General features: G+C 41.5%; 1 protein-coding gene across 4 annotated transcripts in view; it reads right to left on the reverse strand.

Moving 5' to 3' along the window:
• Positions 1–3,098, reverse strand: part of FHY1 (Haloacid dehalogenase-like hydrolase (HAD) superfamily protein) — a 38,369-nt gene extending 35,271 nt beyond the window's left edge. Inside the window, exons 1-2 of one of the 4 annotated variants that reach the window (XM_088966536.1) lie at positions 2,533–2,828; positions 810–875 (exon numbers count right to left, since the gene is read on the reverse strand). In XM_088966536.1, the coding sequence (XP_088822662.1) occupies positions 810–875; positions 2,533–2,720 (254 nt within the window). In that variant the 5' untranslated portion in view covers positions 2,721–2,828. Of the gene's footprint in view, positions 1–809; positions 876–2,532 lie in introns of all 4 variants that reach the window. The other 3 variants (XM_088966535.1, XM_088966537.1, XM_088966538.1) reach the window with 3 other exon arrangements.
• Between the last annotated feature and the right edge of the window lie 15,591 nt (positions 3,099–18,689).

Here is an 18,689-nt window from a genome sequence, read left to right on the forward strand (position 1 = left end):
AGGTAATCATATTATAACACGAAAGTAGCCTTGTATTTCCAAATCCTACATAACCAAAACTGTTTTTAAGTCTAAACATTATAGGAACAACCAACAGCATATAAATTATTTATTCAACATTAAATCAAGATAAATTTATCAAAATTAGCAACAAGCAAGGCATGCTCAAGGAATACCTTTTAAACAATGATTTTAATGCTTTATTTATATAAATGCATATTATGCATTTAGTAAGGGGGACATTGCTTGGTGTAATAGAAAAATCTCGGCCCAACAACCATTAGAATGCAGGCTTCTTCTAAAAGTAGCCACTTTCTGCAAAAAAAAGGCCAAAATTCAAGCATGTATCCGGTCTATCATTCCCAAGACCAGAGTTATCTGGGACTAACATTGGGTAATGGCATTACATTATGCACTTAGTAGTCCACAGAAAAACATACTGAAGCAGAGCAATGGCAAATTAGTGTTTTATTGTACTTTCCCGTTGTACAGCCGATAGTTGTACAGGGGTCTATCTTGAAAACTCCTGGAGTTCACTGTTAAGTTCCAGTCTTGCCCAATATTTCCTTCAATAAAAAAAAATAAAAAAACATTTAGAAATTTCCTGCAAATTTTCCCAGAAATTTCCTTGTTCAAAATTATCAAAATTTCCCCTGAAATTGAATATGTGAACCTTATAGTTGACAATGAACAAAGTAATGAAGGTTAAAAATTGCATTTAACACTATAGTTGGCTCATATCTAGGATGAGAAGGAAGTTAAGAGGTGAATACATGCAGCTAAGTATAACCAGTGTTACATGGACTCACCTAAATGGATCAAGTGTCTGTATCAAACATGTGTCAGACTCTAACAATCCATGGATGTCATTTTTCCTACAAAATGTTATTAGTAATAAAAATGTCATTTAAACCTTTTTCTATAGGTTTATTATGATAAAACTCAAAATAGAATATGGACAGTGTCAACCGTTTATACTTTTTTTTACACGTGCCCATGAGTCCTTGTTTCCTTGTCTTGCAGTTAATCAAGGCTTGATGAATTTATTTACCTGAGAAGTGACAAACTACAACCTTCCAGCACCTCATTTTAGGATAGAACTTACAGTGGATGGAATCTGTTTAGAAGGCCATGCATGGGATGGCAATGAGTCGGGAAACCATGGAAGTGATTATTTTATCACAGTGCAACAAATTATCACATGGTTCTCATCAAATCAGATCATTGCAAGGTGATGCAACATAGATTAAAAAAACCTTCAAAAGGGGTCTATTCCATCTCTTATTTCTTGCTAAGACCTTCAAAAGTGACTCAATTCCTTCTCTCATCCCCTAACCCCCTAACATGTAACTGCTTTATCTCTTCAAAACAATGATTTCTTTAATTGTGGCTTTCTTGTCAGAGTTTTAAGGTTGTCTTTAGCTGTTATTAGTTTAGAATAGTGTTGATTCATCCCCCTTTAGATGTTGTGAGGGGAATCTTCCTTTATATGTTTATGTTCCTGCATTTTTGCTCTTCTTTAATTCAATTTCATTTATCACCAGAATAAGATCATTAGATCATTCCAAGTACTTTCCATTGTCTTCAATTTTTAAAACTAAAACCTCTCGATTCATAAAAGCCTACAAATCTTTCTACAGAATGTGCTATGTGCTTGACCAATATGCCAAAAGCCTTAAGACTGATGGAACACATCAAGCCAAGCATTTAACCAACCATAACATACCACCACGCTTCCATAGTCGATGTCTCGGCGCTTCACTCTAGGCAGCTCTCACTCGAGCCGTAGGTAGCCCTCTTCATGATGACTCTCACTCTGGCAGTGGGTAGCTCTTTCCACGACATCTCACACTATGGCGGCAGGTAGCCCTTTCCCTTCAGCGGCTTTCACTCTGCTCCAAGTAGCCCTTTCAGTGATGGCTTTCACTGTACTAGGTAACCCTTTACATGACAGTTTTCACTCTACTAGGTAGCCCTTCCAGTAGCATTATCCGTGATTCGATGATGGTAGATTTTGGTACCAAATGTTATTTACTTGAGACTTGACTAATACGTCAAAAGCTTAAGACTGATGAACACTTTAACCATTTAGGACCGTAACAGAATATTACTGCTCAAGTCCCAATAAAAAATTCTACAACAACTCCCTCCAAGATAATGCTAATAACAAAAAAGTGAAGAACTCGTTGCCGGGTTTACGTTAAATAGAAAAGCAGTTTCTCCTTGGTACTACTAACCATTATAAAAATATCTTTCAAAATCCATAACCCATTTCACACGAAACAAAAACCAGAACCACCACATAATAAAAACCAGAACCCATTGCAATACGAGAAGAATTTCCTACATCCTTTTCAGTTCACCTCAGCTTTTGGAAACTAAACAATAGGAAAAAAAAAATCACATAATTCTAGAAACCCATCTCTGGAACTAAAAGTCTTCTGACAAAGTACTCAGGAACTTCATCCGACAAGATAATAACAAAGAATGAATAATCGTTCAACCAAGAAAGAAAAATAATATTAAAAATACCTGAAAAAAGCTGGTACATCCTGGTAGAAAGGATCCCGAACAATTGTGTCCATGACATCGAACAGCAATATGGGTAGTTTTCTCTTCTCTGAAGACGGCAATGAACTTGTAATGCTTTGAGACATTCTTACAGATTTCGAGTTCGGTTTCGGGGGTATAAAGAGTGTATATCTCAATAAAAGAGCCATTTGATTTTGATTATCAATTCAATTGTTCATTCTGGCATTCAACGAAAAAGATGCCAGAGCTTCTTGTTTGACCAAAAAATAAAAATTCAAGTAAATAGCTTACCAGAATCAGAATATCTATAAGGTAAAATGGTTTCAGAAACACGGAGAAAGCATGTTGAGCGGAATTGGGATATGCTCCTCACAAAACGCGCCTCACACCAGTTTCACAGTTACATCCCACCATATACTGAGAACAGGAGATGTTCCCGATGTGCAAACAGGACAAGCTGTCAGATCGGTGTAAGTCGCATAGGCCGTAATCGTTCGATTACAACCATCCAAGCCCCACGTAACGAATGGAGCAATCTATGATTCTTATCTAATGGATTGCTTCTCGTTGATAAAATACCTTGGTTTTTAAAATAGACCCCAAATAGAGATGAGCAGATGGCAGCGTCTTTGAATTGGGCTTAAATCGAGTTTTTAAGGTCTAGGGTTTATCATTCTCAAACTGACCTTGATTGGATTTAGTGGAAATAGCCTTAAAATCAATTTTGCCTTAAAATAAATTTTAAAAAGATTTTAAAGATGTGAAGATTTGAACCCAAAAAACAAATGGTTATAAATATCAAATATATGGTTATAAAAAGATCACTTTCTCACTTAACGTTTTAGTCACTTAATCAATTTGGTTATTTTTCTTTAATTTTTAATATTTGAATATGTATAATAAATAATTTAAAAGATAATATTTATAAAATTTAAATTATAATGATTAAATTTTAAACTATAATATATTAATTAGTGTAGAGGCACGTACTATACATGTATGGAAAATAAGGTAAAGATATAATTTAATATCATATAATTAAATTTAATCTTTAAGACATGCATCAAACCAAAATAAGCATTCGCTTTATAATAATATAAATATATCTATGAGGTGTCAAGATATGAACACTAGCTAGCTAAGGGCTGAGAACTAGGAAGAGCATTCAAGATGGGTTCCGCCACCTGTGGAGGGTGGAGGAGGGAGTAGAAGAACCAATGGAGGAAGCAACACTTGAGAACGATAGGGAGGAAGGTGAGGCAAAGGTGGACGTTGGTATGGTTGATATGAGAGCAAGAAGGCAAGACACAGAATCCTGTGATGGAGGATGCACGCAAGGGAGAATGTGCTCCGGTATGGAACAAGTGGCACGATAGAGGTGAAGGTTAGAGGAACCATAGTGCTAGAAGACTATCAACTCTAGTCAATCAATAGCTTGTGCCACATGTTCACAGAAGCAATTATGCATGGGACAGAAATGCATCATCCTTGAATCAAGCTAGAAGGGGTCCACTTATTATTATATAATAGAAAGGAGGGGAAAGCTAGATTTTAGGAAATGACTTAACCCAAAGGCTGAACTAGGAAAGTATAGAGATGGAGATTGAAGAACTACTTTGGGTAGATTTTCTTAAGTCTAATTCGGGGGTGATTTGGCCTTTGTTGAGCCAAAATGTATTAATAATACTACCAACCCTATGGTGAGTATCCAGTGGTATGGGGTTAACCAAAAAAGGAGAAGATTGTAGGAGATAATTTCAAAAGACATAGAAATAGGGGATAAGGAGGGAGGAGGAATAAAGCTTAGGTAATGAAAACAAGGCCGAGAGTATGTGATTAGTAATTGCACATCACAACAGGTGCAATGGATATAATAGTGCATCGTAACTTTAGGAGCATGGAAATGAGAAAACCCAGTATGCATCATGAGAAGGGAGTGGAAACTATCACAACGACCTCGAGACCACATCAGACAAGATGCATAGGAAATAGAATGCATATCACAAATGGTTTTGGGGCATAATTGTCTACAAAAGAGGATAACGAAAAAGGGGGTGTAACCAACACCCTCATGAGACATGTGTCGGGAAAGGGGAGAAGGCCTAAGTACAACAGTTCCTTGTGGAGCGTGGTGAATCCCCACAAACATAAGTGACAAAAATCATCATGATGGACATAACCAGTAGAATATCAACACAATCCCAAACTTCTAGGAATGATTGCTAGATAGACAAGCAATGAGGAACTGATGTAATGGTTTCTGGTCACGTATCATTTTTTTTTTGGCTAAGTACCTCGTCATCCTATCTGTTCTTAAGTGGCCAATGACTCAGAGGCTAAAGTGGAGCTCCCTAGTGTAGTGCAACCCGGCTGCTCCCTGCAGAAGATGATCTGCTCATCTTTGTAGACGACGGGAACTGGTTGCCTGCAAGAACTGAATCAGAGAACTCGGGGTGGCTTACTCGGTGGGGACACTCCGATGGCTAAGTCAGCACTCAATAGTGAGCTGAAAATGATATTAGAGAATGAGAGAGCTAGAGGGCAAAGATCACCCTTTTCTTTTTTGCATACATTCGCCCCTAGGGGGTGAGGTCTTTATAAACTGGAGTCCTCGTGGGTTTGGTGGAACAGTTCCTGGATTCCCACTGTGATGGGACCTGCTTTCGTGTTAGGTGGGGATAAAGCCACCGACAGGTAAGGTTGCCCATCTCCGCCTGAATCGAGGAGTGTGTGAGCTAATATAGTCGTTACAAGTCATAATCCCGTAAAATGCGAGTTACGATGGTGAGCTCCTCGGGGTCGTCATGCGGTGGTCAATCTGACTAGGAAGCAAGTTGTTTGTAAGGTGCCAGGCTGCATGGTGATGAGCTGCCTGTAAGTGTTGCATGGTGGCACGCTGCCTAGTGGCAAACTGCCTGTGAGTGCTGCATGGCGGCGAGCTGCCCGCGAGTGTTGCATGGTGGTGAGCTACCTGTAAGTGCTGAGCTGTTTGGGTGGCGAGCTGCTTGTGAGGTGTCAGGCTGATTGTGAGCTGTCGGGCTGACCAGGTGTCGGGTTGCCTATGACGAGTTGCCTTGTACGTGCCCTTGGTGGCGAGCTGCCTACTACCTGCGAGTGTTGCATGGTGATGAGCTGCTTGGTTGTCATGAGGTGTCAGGTGTCAGGTGCCATAATGTCATTGGAGGGCCAAATCCGCCCTCATCATTTGCCCCCCACTCCCGAGCTGAAGATAACTCGGCGAAGGGAGTAGATTTCTTCTTTTGGCCTGTAATTCGATGAGCTCGTAAGCGCTGATTCAGTTTCTTAGGCTCTGGGAGCGACCTGTAGTCCACTCTTGGATTTTGCCCATGCCGAAGAGGCGGTTGTGTCTTAAGTGGTGTCGAGGTCTCTACCAGTTCGGTACTTTAGACCTTAGGTTTTGGGAGCAACTTATAGTCCACTCTTGTTGATTTTGTCCATGCCGAAGAGGCGACTGGGTCATATGTAGTATTGTGGCCCTTAGGCTTTGGGAGCGACTCATAGTCCACTCCTGAACTTTGCACATGCCGAAGAGACAACTGGGTCTTGTGCAGTATTGTGGCCCTTAGACTTTGTGAGCAACTCATCGTCCACTCTTGGACATTTCCCATGTCGAAGAGGCAACTAGGTCTTATGCAGTATTATAGCCCTTAGGCTTTGTGAGTGGCTCATAGTCCACTCCTGGACTTTGCCCATGTCGAAGAGGCGACTGGGTCTTATGAAGTGCCGAGTTGCATGTGAGGTGTTGGGCTGACCAGGTGCCGAGTTGCCTGAGATGCTGGGTTGACCAGGTGCCGAGCTTCCTATGAGGGGCTGGGCTGACCAGGTGCCGAGCTGCCTGTGAAGGGCTGGGTTAACTAGGTGTCGAGCTGCTTGTGAGGTGTCGAGCTGACTGTGAGGTGTCAAGCTGCCTGTGAGGTGTTGAGCTGACCAGGTGCTGAACTGCCTATGAGGTGTCGGGCTGACCAAGTGTCAAGCTGACTAGGTGCCAAGCTGCCTGTGAGGTGTCGTGAAGAGGACTGATGAGGTTTTATTTTCTAGGAGAAAAGGACTTAGCTTTTTGTAGGATGAGAACTTAGCTTTTGTAGAATGAGAACTTAGCTTTTTGTAGCATTTTCCACAGACGGTGCCAATTGATATAACGGTTTCTAATCACGTACCATTTTTTTTTTGGCTAAGTACCTCTCCATCCCATCTACTCCCAAGTGGTCGGTAACTTAGAGGCTGAAGTGGAGCTCCCTAGTGTAGTGCAACTCGGCTGCTCCCTACAGGAGATGATCTATTCATCTTTGTAGACGACAGGAACTAGTTGCCTGCAAGAACTAAATCAGAGAACCCAAGGTGGCTTATCCAGCAGGGACACTGATGGCTAAGTCAGCACTCAATAGTGAGATGAAAATGATATTAGAAAATGAGAGAGCTAGAGGGCAGAGATCACCCTTCTCTTTTTAGCATACCTTCGCCCCTGGGGGGTGAGGTATTTATATACTAGAGTCCTTGTGGGTTTGGTGGAGTAGTTCTTGGATTCCCATTGTGATGGGACTTGCTTTCGTGTTAGGTGGGGATAAAGCCACTAACCGGTAACATTGCCCATCTCCGCCTGAATCGGGGAGTGGGTGAGCTAATATAGCCGTTACAAGTCATAATCCAGTGAAATGTGGGGTACGGTGGTGAGCTCCTCGGGGTCGTCATGCGGTGGTTAGTCTGACTAGGAAGCGAGCTGTCTGTAAGGTGCTAGGCTGCATGGTGGCGAGTTGCCTGTGAGTGTTGCATGGCGGCGAGCTGCCTAGTGGCGAGCTACCTATAAGTGTTGAGTTGTTTGAGTGGCGAGCTACCTATAAGCGCTGAGCTGTTTGAGTGGCAAGCTGCCTGTGAGGTGTCGGGCTGACCAGGTGTTGGGTTGCCCGTGAGGTGTTAGGCTGACTATGATGAGCTGCCTGTAAGTGCCCTTGGTGGCGAGCTGCTTACTACCTGCGATTGCTGCATGGTGACGAACTGCCTGTAAGTGGTGAGCTGCCTGGTTGTCATGGGGTGCCAGGTGTCATAATGTCATTGGAGGGCCAAATTCGCCCTCATCAGGAACCTTCTAAGAATAAGAGATTTTGTAGTTTTTCAAGTGCAAAAAACAACCATATATAAATACCCAACCATATGAAGGGAGGATGAGATGAACATTATCATCCTTTCGTCCTTCAAATATATCTCCTTAGTGTCGTAACCTACCTACCGACCTACCCACATTCGGAATCTTTGGTTCCCTATTTGATCACAAAGATGACATCTAGAACATGGAGAGCTCCAATGGAAAAGCAACCTTCCCCTAATCATCCAATATCCAATGGAGGATTCGTTACAAGATACTAAACCTCAATACGAGTACAAGGATAGGGCAATGTCCAAATCCTCACCGACAAGGTTTATGGCATCAACATCTGAGTCAATTGCATTTAGAACAAGCTAGAGGGCATCATCGCCACCCTCCAAAAAATTAAGAAGATTGAAAAGCTCAAGGAAAAGCAAGACGAGATGAAAGAGATAATCCACCAACTTTATCAATAGTAGAAAGGTGAGACATTCCATCACTCCACCCCTAATCACCCAAGTAGACCCAAGATGACAACGTTAAACATGGCAACAACACCATCTCCATTGCCAGATCCGTTACAAGTTCCTTTAGCAACAAATTGCACACCCCCTTTGGACTAGGTGAATCACGTTCAACTGCCCTTTCTAGCAATTAGCCAAGAGAAATTGTACAAGTACATCCAGACTATATACGAGGCAAGCAAGAGTAGGCAAAGATTTGTCTTATTTCAAAAGCCTTACTCAATGAGGATAGCCCACAAACCTTGCCATATGAGTTACAACCCACCACAAAGTGGCACCTATATAATGGAAGAATACATTAGCAAGTTTGAGGACCTACTCGGACCATTTTCCCTTGATGGAGACCTAAAGGTGAGGGAATTTTATGAATCATTGACCACTTTATCTTATACCCGGTTTGTTAACCTCGCATCAAGAAGCATCAATTCATGGGATGAGCTAGTCAAGAAGTTAGTGAGAAAGCGTTTTGTAATAGAGAGAAGATTGATGGTGGCAAACCTTTGAAACATGGAATAGAGGGATAAGGCTCTAGTATAGGTGAATGTTAGAGAACTTGGGACTCTAGAGCTTTTTCAGGCTTTGGGAATACGTAAATGCAAACTACAAAGACAATCAAATAGCTGGACCTCAATAAAAGGTGGTTGTTATAAGGCAAATTGCAAGACCAGGAATCTTTTGCCATCGATAGGGGATCACAATTGACCCGATTGAGGCCACCATATAGTAGACCGTCCACACAGGGTAGAAGAGACAATCAGGCTCCACCACCACCACCACAACTGTTTAAGTGTAGCAAGGCAGAAGTGATTCTAATCATGAAAAAGCTGGTCAAGGATGGAGTAATTGTGCTTCCCCCACCACCACCCTACATCAATCTAAAGTAGACAAACATTGAGGAAGTTTGTATGAGTTCTATCAAGAACCCACCCACAACATCATGGAATGCTTTACCTTATGTCGATATTCCAAGCAAAGTTCAAGCTTGACGACTACATATATAGGAAGCCTACAAGGGTTGAGAACAACGTGTTGCCTAACTACACTAAAGGGGGGAGTGTGAACGTAATCTGTTGGACAGTTTTGTATAACCTTAGCTTCAATCAGAATGATGTACTTTATGAGTTTATTGTAAATGAATAAAAGTGCATATTTGATTCATGTTCCCTTGATATGTTTCTGTGTAATACCCTTAAATTGGACACTTAATGAGACTCGTGTAATTTAGAATGTTTACTGCTAGTGGGTCGGTCTAGAGAGACATATCTTGATAAGGCTGACACTGTTGTGCCACCAAGTCGGTTGGGGTGGCCTGTCTCAGCCGCCAGGGTGAGACCCTACGCACATACAGTGTATGATTAATTGAATCTTTGAGCTGAACCAGATTTTCAGTATTGCCATGGACCTTGGAGATTAATGGACAAAACTGGAAAGTTACACCCGACCCCTAGACTCGATTATGATATTGCACTAGGTGTCAGATTAAGCTGTCTTTGATGTACCAATCAGTGAGATCCTTAGCGGGGGTCAAAACCTGGGTATGTTGGAACAGTCTGAGAATTCATCTGAGTGGGTGATCATAGTGATAGGATCAGCCCCTTTGTTAGACAAAGGTAATGATCGAGGATGCACTCTCACTGATGGAAACCAAGACCACCTTCAATTGTTGAGATTTGTTTTGCAAAGTATATTTTATATGAGATATAAAAGTATATATTATGGTTTCTAAAATGTTTGCAAAAGGTTTTAATTCCCATGATCCATATAAGTAGAGAGTGGAATACTATTCCTTGCAGCCAAGGGAGAGGTCCTCTCTTATCAGGCAGTGTTTGATCATTATGGGCTGAGATGTTAAGTGTAAGACCATTGAGGTTATTACCTGATGGGCTAATCTTGCATCTGCCCACAGTTTTTGGGTGTTATAAGTGTTGGGCCCATAGAGCCCATTTGATGGGTTTCAGGGGTGCACTATCCATAATAGTGTATTCGGTCAGGCCTTGTAACAAAGGCTGGGCCGAACCCATGTGGCTGATGTGTAGATCAATGATTGGGTCCCACGCCATCCAAGGAAGCCCAATTGGGCAGCAGTTAGGAAGGTTAACTGAGCACATAAGCTTAATGGGCCTAAAGCCCATTTCGAACCGGACTTATTTAATAAGTTAAATATGGGCGACTTCCGAGATGAATCAACAGATAGGATAGGGTTTTAACCCTATCCACTCAAAGAATCCAGATCTGAATCATATTCAGATCTAGAAACCTCCTAATGAGATTAGGAGAAGGCTGATCTAATCTACAGATAAGATAAGGGTTTATCCTTATCACCTAAAGAGAGGTTTGATCCAAATATGATTTGGATAAACAACTCCTAATTGGATTAGGAGTTGATCCTTTGGGTTTACAAAAGAATGAGGGGGCGGCAGCCTTTAGAATGATCAGATAATCAGATCCTCTTAAGTGCTGAAATTACATAAGAAAGATTTCTGCTATCCCTGCAAAGATCTTTCTTACCGCCTCCTTCCTGCAGTAGCTAGACATCCAGTTCGATCTCCAGTTGTGGGAGAAGTCAATATTCGATCTTGACATTAGTTCTTTGAGAAAGAATTGATAGGAAGCTGTGCTCACGTGCCATCCTTCTATTTCTTGCGAAGGACAAAATTTTTGGAGAAGAATACTGCTGATTCTGCTCCATCCTACACTACGCCATCTTCAGTTGGAGCAGTCTTTGGATCCTTCCTTGTGCGTGAACACATTCGTTGGGAGACCCTTTTTCTCTGTATCAGGTATAATCTTCTCCTACTCCTTTTGGTTCAGATCTGGTTCAGTTTGTGGTTCAAGAATGATCCTTGAAAATATGATTTTCTAAATAGGGAATGCAATTCCCAGTTGAAAGGGAGAGAAAAAGTTTTGAAATTTACCCCTTTATTCCGCAACATTTGGGCGTCCATTTGATGGATCTCTCATACCTTCAGTGGTATCAGAGCCAGGTTCAAATCTTCAACCAATTTGTTTCAGATCTGAACCTACGCAAATGGGCAGAAGGCGTTCTACCCAATTTGCGCAGATATGGGTTTTGGGAAATTTATTCCCAAAATTAAGGGCGAATAATCTAAAATTAATTTTATATAAATCTGATTATTATTTAGAATTGTTCTTTATAATTTTCTTGATTTATGGGTTGTTCGTACAATGGGAGATTGAATTCTTGATTTGCGTAGAGAACCTGCATTTTTGCAGATTATGGATTATTTTGTTGCATTTGGTTTGTAAAATATATATTTTTAGACTGAATGTATATGTATTCAATCTAATGTAATTATTAATAGAAATTAGGGTTTCTATTTATTTTATTTTGGATCAAAGAAGGTGGCGCAGAGTAGGAGATTTCGTAGAGAAGGAGATTTCGCAGATGGGAAAATCGCAATCTATGATTTGCAATTTATGAAACTGCAAACTGTGATCTGACCTCTGTTTTGTATGATGGTTTGTGCAAACAGCCCTGGTTGACTGATTATTGTTTTTCTTTTATCAGTATTTAATTTCATATTATTTTCTTGAATTAAAGATTTAATTAAAGATCAAACCCTAGACCCATCCGAACCAAGATTGCTTCGAATTGTTTGGACCTCTCTCAGTGGTGGGCCCCACACCTCATGGAGAGATTACGTGTGGGACCCTAGTCGATTCGAGCCCACCAAAATCTGACTTTATGGAAGTCAGTGGGAGCCACTTGGGTTTGACTAGATCACACTAGGGCGTAATTGATTGTTCCCTCCAGCTAATATGGGTGCATGTGATAGGAAGATTCATGTGATGAATTCTCTAAAGGCCTTCCATCATTAGCACGATGATGGGTCCTTCAGTAACGAGGAAACGCACTAGAAAATGGGCTATCTATTTGCTGTTGGGCTTGTTTGAATGTTAAATGAGATGATAGGGGCGTCATGGACCGATGTGGGAGGGGCTTCACTAGAAAATGGGAACTCTATCACGGTACCTTGGCGTTCACGAACATGATGGGTAAGCACTCACTGGACAGAAAGGTTTACCTGAAAACAGCTCTGAACCTTGTCTGATAGAGGCCAAAGGGAAAACTCATATGGTGAGTGGATATGATCCTTCACAGAAAGGTGGTGGGGTTTTGCAGCTGAAACAGTTGACTCCATGCACCCTATGTGATTTCCCACATTTCTAGAGACAACTCGTGGTCTCCGTCACTGAGAAAGGAGGGAAATCTCAAAGATGAATAAATGGAAATGGAACATAGATTAAAATCCATATTTATGTAATGAACATGAATCAAATTAGGTTGTGGACTGAAGTTTGTTCTTTTATCAGAAAATGGCAAACGGACAATTCGCAAAGCTGCTTGATGACAACAAGTTGAAGGGCCCAAACTATGCCGACTAGTACAGGAACCTTACGTTGGTCTTAACCTCTAAAAATTTGGATAAGGTAGCCAAGAATCCTTCCCCGGATCGTTCGGGAGATAGGGCTTCTGAGGCCCGGAGAAGAGAATACCAAGAATGGGAGGAGAAAAACTCCCTTGCCCGCTGCTATATCATTGCCTCCTTGGACAATCCAATTCAGAGGTAGTTCGATCAGATCGAACTTGCTAAGGACGTGTTGGACAATCTCAAGACAATGTACAAAGAACAGAATCGTTCTACTCGGCAGAAGGTCTTGAAACAGTTCATGACCGCGCAGATGTCCAAGGGCCAACAAGTTCACGACCATTGTCTCCGGATGATGGGTTATATCAACGAACTGGAGGCTCTTGGATCCGGGCAGGATATGATAACACAGATCGATGCTATTCTCAACTCTCTGCCTCCATCCTTTAATCCATTCATCATGAATTACAACATGAACAAGCTGAACGTTAACTTGTAGGAACTCAGCAATATGTTGCAGAGGGCCGAAGAATTGATTAAAAATGATGAGCCAATTGCCATGCTTGTTGAAACTGGCAAATTGGGCAAGAAAATGAAGGCAAAGAGATAGCCCCAGAAGAAGGCTGCCAAACCCAAGAAACAGAGGAAGGACAAGGCATCAGATGCCTATCATTTTTGCAAGAAAACTGGCCACTGGAAAAGGAACTGTCCTACCTACCTGGAATCCAAGAAAGGTAATTTCGAAACATGTGTTATAGAAACCAATCTATTGGTGGCTTCTGCGTCCTGGTGTATTGACTCCAGGGCTTCAACTCATGTGTGTAACTCACTGCAGGGGTTCAAGGTAAGCAGAAGGTTGAGTGAAGGAGAAGTCACGCTCTACTTGGAGACTACTGCAACTGTTGCAGCTGCGGCCATAGGAACCATGGAGTTGCTTTTTAGAGAATGAACTATTATACTAAAAGATTGTCTTTATGTACAAAATTTAAGAAGAAATTTGATTTCTGTTTCAAAACTATGTGCAGATGGTTATTCTGTCTTTTTAATAATACGATTACTATTAAAAGAAATAACAGATTCATCGCATACGGGGAATTGGAGAATGGTTTCTATGTTCTACATCATTCTCTATAAACTAACATAACCGAAACTACGTTGACTGAAATCCCCAAGAAGAGAGCCCGTGATACAGTTAATCCCATGTGTCTGTGGCATTACCGACTTGGCCACATCGGTGTTGACCGAATCACAAGGTTGGAAAAGGATGGTCCTTTGGATTTTCTAACTGTAGAAGATCTTCCCACCTGTGAACCTTGCCTACAAGGCAAGATGACGAAACGGCCATTTAACGGTAAGCCTGAAAGATGTACAGGCACACTTGACCTTATACATACTGATGTATGTGGTCCCCTGAGTGTTAGGACATGGAATCAACACGTGCATTTCATCACCTTCACTGATGATTTTTCATGGTATGGTTATGTGTACCTAATGAGACACAAGTCTGAATCCTTTGAAAAGTTCAAAGAGTTCAGACAAGAGGTCGAGAAACAGTTAGGGAGAGAAATTAAAGCCCTTCGATCAGATCGATGTGGCGAATATCTCTCTGACGAATTCAAGGACTACTTAAAGGACAATGGGATAGTATCACAGTTAGCTCCTCCTGCTAATATGACAAATTAATGGTGTTTCAGAGAGGAGGAATATGACCTTATTGGATATGGTCTGGTCACTTCTCATACACTCAGAGTTGCCCACATCCTTTTGGGGTTACGCATTGGAGACTGCAATTTACGTGCTGAATCGGGTTCCAACCAAATCGGTTCCGAATACTCCATATGAACTTTGGACCAGAAAGAAACCAAGTGTCAGACACTTGAAGATTTTGGGTTGTCCAGCACATGTTAAAAGAACAAGTGCAGACAAATTGGAATCCAAGACCAACCGTTGCCTATTTATAGGCTACCCGAAAGGCTCTATGAGTTACCTATTCTATGACCCAAGTGAGTAGAAGGTGTTCTGCAGCCGAAATGCACAATTCTTGGAAACCGATTATATCCTAGACACCCATCGCCAGGAAATAGTTCTTGATGAGGAGAGTTTAGGAGCAGTGGGAGATGTCCTACAAGTTCCAGGTAGTGACCAACCTAGAAGATCCACTCGGGTATCCAGGCCACCAGTCCGTTATGGTTATGACAATGATAGTTACCTGGTAGAAACCTTGACTAGTGAGGAGGATCCCGTGACTTACGCGGAAGCTATGTTGGACATAGATTCCCAGAAGTGGGTGGAGGCCATGAGAGCAGAGATGGACTCAATGGAGACCAATGGAGTCTGAACTCTAGTAAATCCGCCCTCTGGGATAAAAGCAATCGGTTGCAAATGGATTTACAAGAGGAAGAAGGGCCTAGATGGTAAGGTTTAGACCTTCAAAGCTCGTTTGGTGGCAAAAGGGTACACTCAAAAAGAGGGTATCGATTATGGGCAAACATTTTCGCCTATGGCCATGCTTAAATCCCTTAGGATCCTGCTAGCTGTAGAAGCATACCATGATTATGAGATTTGGCAGATGGATGTCAAAACAGCATTCCTGAATGGAGATCTTACTGAAGATATCGATATGCAGCAGCCGCAAGGCTTCATTGTTGCATGTCAGGAAAACATGGTATGTAAACTTAATAGATCCATTTATGGACTTAAACAAGTTTATAGAAATTGGAACATCCATTTTGACTCTACTGTCAAATCGTTTGACTTCGAGCACAATCCAGATGAACCCTATGTCTACAGGAAGTACAGTGGAAATAAGGTTACCTTCTTGGTTTTGTATGTAGATGACATTCTACTCATTGGGAATGATGTAGAAATGTTAACTACGGTGAAGGTATGGCTTTCACAGCAGTTCTCCATGAAAGACCTTGGAGAAGCGTCTTATATATTGGGCCTTCGACTCTATAGAGATAGATCGAAGCGGATAATAGGATTATCCCAATCTGCTTATATTGACAAAATAGTCAAAAGATACAGCATGGAAAACTCCAAGAAAGGAAATGTTCTTTTCAGGCATGGAGTCACTCTCTCCAAGAAGATGTCTCCCAAGACTTCTGAGGAGATTGATGGCATGAAAGACTTTCCCTATGCCTCTGCCGTAGGGAGCATCATGTATGCCATGATGTGCACTCGTCCTGACATTGCTCAGGCAGTGAGTGTAATAAGCAAATTTCAGGCCAACCCAGGGCAGGAGCACTGGACTACTGTGAAAAACATACTTAAATACATTTGAAGGATAAAAGATTTTTGTCTAGTATTCGACGGTAGCTCACTACAGATCCAAGGGTATACAGATGCCGATTTTTAATCGGATCCAGATGATAGAAAGTCTACATCTGGATATGTTTTCACGATAGGATCGTGTGTTGTTTGCTGGAAAAGCAGCAAACAGGGGTCCACTACAGACTCCACGACCGAGGCCAAGTACATTGCCGCAAATGAGGCTGCCAAAGAAGCCGTGTGAATTAAAAAGTTCGTTCACAAGTTGGGGGTAGTTCCGTCTAGCACTTCACCCATCCCGTTGTTGTGTGACAACAATGGAGCCATTGCTCAGGCTAAGGAGCCACAAGCCCACTCGAAGTCGAAGCACATCGAGAGGAAGTACCACGTACTGCGAGAGATTGTTGGTAGAGGGGACGTCCTGATTCAGAAGGTAGCGTCAGCGAAAAATGTAGTAGACCCATTGACGAAGCAACTATCACAGAAAGTGTTTGAGAAACATGTGGAAAGCATGGGACTCCGACTTGTACCTGATTGGACCTAAGTGCAAGTGGGAGTTGTTGGACAGTTTTGTATGCACTTAGCTTTAACCAGAATGATGTACTTTATGAGTTTATTGTAAATGAATAAAAGTGCATATTTGATTCATGTTCCCTTGGTATGTTTCTGTGTAATACCCTTAAACTGGACACTTATTGAGACTCGTGTTAGTTTAAAATGTTCACAGCTAGTGGGTCGGTCAGGGGAGATCTATCCTGATAAGGCTGACACTGTTGGGGTGGCCTGTCTCAGCCGCCAGGGTGAGACCCTATGCACATACAGTGTATGATTAATTAAATCTTTGAGCTGAACCAGATTTCCAGTATTGCCCTGAACCTTGGAGATTAATGGACAAAATTGAAAAGTTACACCCGACCCCTAGACTTGATTATGATACTGCACTAGGTGTCGGATTAAGCTGTCTTTGATGTACCAATCAGTGAGATCCTTAGCGGGGGTCAAAACCTGGGTATGTTGGAACAGTCTGAGAATTCATCTGAGTGGGTGATCATAGTGATAGGATCAGCCCCTTTGTTAGACAAAGGTAATGATCGAGGATGCACTCTCACTTATGGAAACCAAGACTGCCTTCAATCGTTGAGATTTGTTTTGCAAAGTATATTTTATATGAGATATAAAAAGTATATATATATATATATATATATATTATATGTTATGGTTTTTAAAATGTTTGCAAAATGTTTTAATTCCCAGGATTCATATAAGTAGAGAGTGCAACACTATTCCTTGTAGCCAAGGGAGAGGTCCTCTCTTGTTGGGCAGTGTTTGATTATTATGGGCTGAGAGGTTAAGTGTAAGACCATTGAGGATAATACCTGATGGGTTAATTTTGCATTTGCCCACAGTCTCTGGGTGTTATAAGGTGGCTTGGCCAGTGACCACTTAGGTTAAGTGTTGGGCCCATAGAGCCCATTTGATGGGTTTCAGGGGATGCACTGTCCATAATAGTGTATTCAGTCAGGCCTTGTAACAAAGGCTAGGCCGAACCCATGTGACTGATGTGTAGATCAATGCTTGGGTCCCACGCCATACAAGAAAACCCAATTGGGCAGCAGTTAGGAAGGTTAACTGAGCACATAAGCTTAATGGGCCTAAAGCCCATTTCAAACTTGACTTATTTAATAAGTTAAATATGGGCGACTTTTGAGATGCATCAACAGATAGGATAGGGTCTTAACAATATCCACTCAGAGAGTCTAGATCTGAATATGATTCAGATCTGGAAACGTCTTAATGAGATTAGGAGAAGGCTGATCTAATCTACAGATAAGATAAGGGTTTATCCTTATCACCTAAAGAGAGGTCTGATCCAAATATGATTTGGATAAGCAACTCCTAATTGGATTAGGAGCTGATCCTTTGGGTTTACGAAAGAATGAGGGGGCGGCAGCCTTTAGAATGATCAAATAATCAGATCCTCTTAAGTGTTGAAATTACATAAGAAAGATTTCTGCTATCCCTGCAAAGATCTTTCTTGTTGCCTCCTTCCTGTAGCCGCCAGACATCTAGTTCGATCTCCAGTTGTGGGAGAAGTCAAGATTCGATTTTGACATCAGTTCTTTGAGAAAGAATTGATAGAAAGCTGTATCACGTGCCATCTTGTTGTTTCTTGCGAAGGACAGAATTTTTGGAGAAGAATACTGCTGATTCTGCTCCATCCTGCACTGTGCCATCTTCAGTGGGAGCAGTATTTGGATCATTCCTTGTGCATGAACACCTTCGTTGGGAGATCTTTTTTCTCTGTATCAGGTATAATCTTTTCATATTCTTTTTTGTTTAGATTTGGTTCAGTTTATGGTTCAAGATTGATCCTTGAAAATATGATTTTTTTAAATAGGAAATGCGATTCTCAGTTGAAAGGGAGAGAGAAATTTTTGAAATTCGCCCTTTTATTTTGCAAGATTTGGGCGTCCATTCGATGGATTTTTCATCCCTTCATAGTCATGGTAGTCAATTACTAGTATGCGTCTCTTAACACACTAGTGTTGCAATTTCAATAGAGTGAAGATCTAGTTGAAGTTCTTCTTGAAATAGGGAGTAGATGCGGTGATACAACAATCGACAATAAGGGCATTGGTTGAGATTTTTAGAAACCCAAGTAAGTATCATAACATGTGCAAGTGATCGAATACTTTGTAGGCAAACACCATCTATTAGGTAGATTGGTGAAGTGGTTGATGCAACTCTATGAGTACACCATGGAATATACCTAACCTAGATCCATAAAGTGTCAGGCAATAGCTGACCTCTTGGTAGCTTTGCCAACAAGTGACCCCTTGGAGACTTCTGAAAGAGATATCAAGAGACCTA

Source organism: Nelumbo lutea, chromosome 1 (genome assembly GCF_056320005.1).
Source record: "Nelumbo lutea isolate HS-2025 chromosome 1, American lotus-T2T, whole genome shotgun sequence".
Classification (NCBI taxonomy): domain Eukaryota; kingdom Viridiplantae; phylum Streptophyta; class Magnoliopsida; order Proteales; family Nelumbonaceae; genus Nelumbo; species Nelumbo lutea.